The 6,119-nt window shown below is 35.7% G+C and overlaps 2 protein-coding genes across 3 annotated transcripts in view; both read left to right on the forward strand.

Moving 5' to 3' along the window:
- Nucleotides 1-2,876, forward strand: part of LOC104816441 (pullulanase 1, chloroplastic) — a 7,942-nt gene extending 5,066 nt beyond the window's left edge. The window contains exons 20-28 of the mRNA XM_010545274.1: nucleotides 105-175; nucleotides 494-550; nucleotides 728-802; nucleotides 1,052-1,140; nucleotides 1,326-1,403; nucleotides 1,514-1,652; nucleotides 1,917-2,026; nucleotides 2,124-2,223; nucleotides 2,537-2,876. Of these exons, the coding sequence (XP_010543576.1) occupies nucleotides 105-175; nucleotides 494-550; nucleotides 728-802; nucleotides 1,052-1,140; nucleotides 1,326-1,403; nucleotides 1,514-1,652; nucleotides 1,917-2,026; nucleotides 2,124-2,223; nucleotides 2,537-2,647 (830 nt within the window). The 3' untranslated portion in view covers nucleotides 2,648-2,876. The remainder of the gene's footprint in view (nucleotides 1-104; nucleotides 176-493; nucleotides 551-727; nucleotides 803-1,051; nucleotides 1,141-1,325; nucleotides 1,404-1,513; nucleotides 1,653-1,916; nucleotides 2,027-2,123; nucleotides 2,224-2,536) is intronic.
- A 2,726-nt stretch (nucleotides 2,877-5,602) lies between these two features.
- Nucleotides 5,603-6,119, forward strand: part of LOC104816442 (zinc finger protein ZAT5-like) — a 1,946-nt gene continuing 1,429 nt past the window's right edge. The window contains exon 1 of one of the 2 annotated variants that reach the window (XM_010545276.2): nucleotides 5,603-6,119. In XM_010545276.2, the coding sequence (XP_010543578.1) occupies nucleotides 5,789-6,119 (331 nt within the window). In that variant the 5' untranslated portion in view covers nucleotides 5,603-5,788. The other variant, XM_010545275.2, reaches the window with a different exon arrangement.

A 6,119-nucleotide genomic window follows, 5' to 3' on the forward strand; every position in this document is an offset into this window, starting at 1 on the left:
TATATAAGTAAACCTTTCTCCTAAAATACACTCTATTACTTATACCAAACCTCTAAAAGAGCGTCTTGTATGATCCCCTCTTTCTGGTGTCACTCTTCTTTTTTAGGTGAAAGGGTCAGAAGTTTTACGGCATGATGGAACACCTGTTGCATATGCTTCACAGCCCACTGAAACAGTATGCTGCTTCATTTTTGTTCTTGCAATGTCTTATGTGTGTGTGTATATATATTCTGCAAGGTTCAAGTCCTAGGAGCAGTCTCTTGCAAAATATTTTGCATGGTAAGGTTTGCTTGCCCACAATATACCCTTGTGATGAGATCCTTATCCGGACCATCATTTAGCGGGATGCTTTGTGCATCGAGCTGCTCTTTATATGCTCTTTATATATATAATATAGAATGCTTAAATGGCATGAGATGAGAGCATATAATTACTTACTTCTCTTTTGCTTTTAGCCGATTGACATCATACCAGCCGTTCTGTTTGGTTTCAGATTAACTACGTCTCTGCTCATGACAATGAAACCTTGTTTGACATTATCAGTATGAAGGTAAAATAGGCTTGGAGCCTTTAATGTAGAACCAACTTCGTACTTGATTGAAATTCAAATCCTAAATGCTATAGTGTGTTTAACCTATGCTTTTGAGGCATTAAATTCTGATGCCTCTGCTCCTTTAGTATACTTTGGTTGAACTTTTTTCTGATTTGTCAATCCTATTGCTGGCAGACTCCAATGGGACATTCTGCGGGTGAAAGATGCCAAATAAATCATCTGGCCTCCAGTATGATAGGACTATCACAGGTTCAATTATCTCCGATTTTGACCTAGAGCCGGATTACTCATCGATTTAGATTTAACAGAAAAGATTACTCTTCTTTTAAGCCTTGTAATCTGCATTACCTGTCAACTATGACCTTAGTTATTGATTAGTTGGACACTGTATGTGCTATAGTTTAAACTGCAGATTAGGGGATTACACTTTAGCTCGAGAGCATATCTCATGTTGCTCTTTACAACTTAAATTTCATATTATCTATTTTTCATATGCAGGGAATACCATTTTTCCATGCGGGGGACGAGATTCTACGCTCAAAGTCACTTGATCGTGATTCATACAACTCCGGTGACTGGTTCAACAGGTCTGTGTTTTCTCCCTGTTTTATTTATCTCTTGTATCAACCATTTCTCATTTACAGACATGGCGCAGTCATGAGTAAGTATGAGATGAAAGATTGATTATGTTTTATGCACAAACTTATCTACATCTCTTTGAAACGCCAAGTCATAGTAATTCTATTTGACATTTTCTCGAACCCGTTCTCAGGCTGGACTTCAGTTACAGTTCCAACAACTGGGGTGTCGGGCTTCCTCCAAGGGAGAAAAACAAACAGAACTGGCCACTGTAAGCTACAATTTCCTTCATGGACTAATAATAAGCCTCTGTTTTTACAGTTTTCCCCTTATATGTATAACATGCTGCTGAGCCAGTCATGCCGTTGCTACTGTGCTCAGAATTAAACCGAGATTACGAGATCCATCATTCAAGCCTCAGAGTAGCCACATTATCTCTGCTTTCCACAACTTTTTAGATGTCTTACGCATCCGATACTCCTCTCCTCTTTTCCGCTTGAGAACGGCAAATAACATCCAGGTGAGAACAACCAACTGCTCGAACAATACCATAAAGCATTCCTATATCTACCTGCTACTACATTTATGGCTCATTTCTGAATGCTTGATTCAGATTTGCGAGAGTTTAATGAACCGTGATAAAACATAATCTTCCATTTTGTTGAACGTGCGAGAAAAACTAAGATCTGTTTTTTTTTTCCGGTGTCATCACTTATCACTGCAAACTCAACACGAAAAGACATTTAAATCCTTATTCAATTATATGATCCCTCTTTTTTGACAGGAGCGAGTAAGATTCCACAACAGTGGCCCCTCAGCTATCCCAGGTGCCATTGTGATGAGCATTGAAGATGGTCACAAAGGCATCCCAGGTTTATCTCAGATCGATCCATTGTGAGTAAAAAACAAAGTAGCTGATGCAAAATTCTGTATACTATACGTTATATTGCACGACACCATTCAGTGGTAATTTTGTTACCCTTTTGTGCAGATATTCATACATAGTGGTTATTTTCAACGCACGCCCATCGGAGCTCTTGTTCCATAGCCCTGTTATTAAAGGCAGGAATCTGAAATTACACCCGATACAGGTAACGATCTAATGTTTTTTTATTACACAAATTTGAAGGAGAGTCTTGGCACACCGGTTAAGGTGTTGCCATTGTGACCTAGAGGTCACGAGTTCGAGCCTTGGAAGCAGCCTCTTGCAGAATATTCTGCAAGGTAAGGTTTGCCTACAATACACCCTTGTGGTGGGACGCTTCTCCGGACCCCTGCTCAGGCAATGCTACATATATCAGAAACTGAACCAAATTCCATGGAAGAAGCATATACTAAGTTTGCTCTCTTTGGTTATATCACACCCTTCGTTGCTGATATAAATGGCTAATGATCTTTGTGCAGATTGAATCAGAGGATGAAGTAGTGAAGAAATCGGTGTACGACTCATCTTCTGGATGCTTCACTGTTCCAGGAACGACCACATCGGTGTTTGTTGAGCCGAGGAACAGTTGAACTTGAACTTCTACCAACAGGTATGTACATATCTCACACATGTAACTCAGTCTTGCTGTAATAATCTTGCAATTGGTGTCAAGCTCTTTGGAACAAAACCATGAGCATGCATGTATGGATCAAAGACATAATAGGTGTTGAGGTTGATTAGTAATAGTATTTGTCTTGCCCGTGTTTAAATGGACTCTAGAGGGACCAAAGTTGCTATTTAGTATCTTGTTCTTGTTGAGTTGGCACAATTCGCATGATTTAGTTGTTTATAAGTTCTTGTTTTTGTAAGTTTTGGACTATGATCTGTTGTTTGGTTTTGGAAGAAATCCAAGCATTAAAATGCTATTTTAAATTTTTAAAAAAAAGTTTGTATTTATTTTGACGTTTTATAGCTGACGACCCAAAGAAATTTTTTGTACCACGAGATTCGCCTTGGTTTCACACGTTAGAAGATTGCTTTTCATTATTTTTTTTAAAATAAAACTAGATTGAGATAAGGCAAGGCTGTTAATGCAGTTCTTGTCCATGATTCAAGGATCTCTAAGCTTCCCTATCTTCTTCTACTGATAATTGATGAATAAATTGCGCTACACTCATCCTCTTAAGTTTATATATACACACACACACACACATATATATATATATATATATATATGTGTGTGTGTGTGTATACATATGTGTGTATATGTATGTTGAAGTTGGAAACGTGCGTCCATCAAAGGAGACACAAAATCTACAAGACCATCATCACTTTCATGACACTTCAAGAGTTTACAAAACGACTTGTTCTCCTTAACTCTTCCATTATCCCCTCTCTCTCTCTCTCTCTCTCTCTCTCTCTCTCTCTCTCTCTCTCTCTCTCTCTCTCTCTCTCTCTCTCTCTCAATTATACCCTTTGGTTGAAACTGGTTCAAGAAGTAAACCCTAGTTACTGCTCTCATTATTACCCTTCAATTTGTATTTGCGTTAAAAGCAAAATAATGCAAGCTCTGAATTAAATGTAGATTAAATAAAATAAAAACATAGCACGTTTAATAGAGGTTTATGATAATTGCTGAATCCATAACTTGTTATGCCTTACATTGAAACTTTACGTATTCACAATATATATATATATATATATATATATATTTTATGACGTTATATGTACTTTAAAGTTTATGTACTTAAATATAATTTATTTTATGCTAACGTATTACATGCAGTCCATGTTATCCAGTCGACTCTTGCCCGCCCTATCATTGGGAGATTATCAATAATTAGTCACTAATCATTTCTTTTTTTTTTTTTTTTTCAAATCATTAGCTACTAACCATTTCTTCCAAGAGTTGGAGAATAGACTTTATATTATATTAATTAATTCCGGACTATAATAATCCCCCAGTTCATACACCGCGATCACATACATAATCGTGTGTGTGTATATATATATATATATATATATATGTATATTCGATATTGGATCTAAAAAATATTACTGTAGGGAATGTTAAGTTGTTAACATTGATAAAACATAAAATATTAGCGTAATTATACAGAGATCAAATATATAAAACAAAACTAATTTTCACTAAGTTGTATCGTCGATTTAAACAATTCAAATCAATTTTAATGACGTGGGATCATTTGGCCTTGATACTAATCAACTAGATCCGTCTATATATATATACACACACACGCGGCAATATTCTTTACGTGGAGCGGGTGCTCTTCACATCATGCAATGCAAGCATGACGAATCTTCGTATAATTCTATACATACACACTGATACACACACGTCAATGTGTTGTCTATACATTGATATGTATGTATGTATGTATGTATGTATGTATGTATGTATGTATACATTGCATTATTTGTGTCATTTACGTGCAATTCTATAATATCTCATCGCTCCTTATACAAATCGCATAGAAATATAAACACTAGGTATAATTATAGTATACATACATACATACATATTATATATTAAAAGAGAAAAAAAAATAAAAGAAAATAATAAGATGGAGAGGTGGAGTAATGGTAGGGAGAGATGGAGGGAGAGCCGTAGATTCCGTGAGAGACAGGCTTTCTCTATCATTACACAATCGTCTCTCTCAACCTCTACTTCTCTTCTCTGATTTCTTTTTTTATTTTTTATTTTTAAATTTAACATCCTTAAGTACATAATAACACACACACACACACACACATATATATATATTCTAATTCCATATATGTAACTTCTAAACATAAAATTAAAAATTCGATTACAATTCGGTGTATGGATAATCAATTCTTTCATGAGAGCACTCACCACATTTCCAACATATTTTTTTAATAATCCGTAATTTAATCAAAAATTTGATCCAACTATATATTTCAAAAAAATTGAAAAGTTCGATTGAATATCTTTTCCAGGTTTGGATTTGAACCCAGGATAAAAGTATGTTTTACATATTCTCTTGACATTAAACCGTCCAAACTTGGATACATTTTCAATACACTATTGATAACCAATTGTATTGGAAACGATTAATACAACCCATTGTTTAGATTAGGTTCGGTTTTTGTTGTAAATCACTTACAAAAAATAGGAAGTAAAACTAAAGAAAGTACATAAATAGAGGCCGAATGAGTCATTATCACAGAGTAATTAAGACAAAAACAAAAAAAACAAAAAAAAGGGATAATGAATAGTGAATCCGTAATTGTAGAAGAGAAATATATAGTTAACTAAGTAAATGGCTAAATTTGGACAAGATTGGTTATATCCTACGGTTCTACACACACTGTCTTTTTTGTTTTTTTTTTAATTAATTATGATGTGTATGTGATAATTAGTTTTCCAAGTTGGGCAAACGGTGATTAACAGAAATCAAGTGCTAAAATTTAAGAGGTTAACAAATGACAACTCTAAATTAAAAAAAAAAAAAAACATTATTCACACTCTTTTTTTGTTGTTGTGTTTGTGTTTTGGTGTCTCTCTTTGACTCCATTAAAACTGTCCTCATTCTCATTCACTCACTATTTATGTTCATCTCCTCTCTCTCTCTCTCTCTCTCTCTCTCTCTCTCTCATTTACTATATATTTGTGCTCTTTGCTCCTTCTTCTCCACCTTACTCTCCCTTCTCCTTTTGCTTAATCTCTTTTCTCTCTCTCTCTCTCTATGGAAGCTGCAGCGGAGGAGGCGATGGCAGCGATGACAAAGGAGCAATCTTTGGTCGTAAAAGGGAAGAGGACGAAGAGACAAAGGATGCAGTCGCCCTTACCTTTCTCCATAGCCCCAGCTCCTCTCTCGTCACACGCTGCAGAAGAATCCACCAGTCTTCTTCTTGACGACGACGACGACAACGATGATTATTACTCCAAGGACGACAACAATATCAACGCAACAGAAGACGACGACAACAAAATGGTGAACGGTGTAACGATAACTGCATCATCAGCTTCTTCTTCTTCCAACAACAACAACAACGACAACTCTGCGGTGAATGCCG

Source organism: Tarenaya hassleriana, unplaced genomic scaffold, assembly GCF_000463585.1.
Source record: "Tarenaya hassleriana unplaced genomic scaffold, ASM46358v1 Cleome25, whole genome shotgun sequence".
Taxonomy (NCBI): domain Eukaryota; kingdom Viridiplantae; phylum Streptophyta; class Magnoliopsida; order Brassicales; family Cleomaceae; genus Tarenaya; species Tarenaya hassleriana.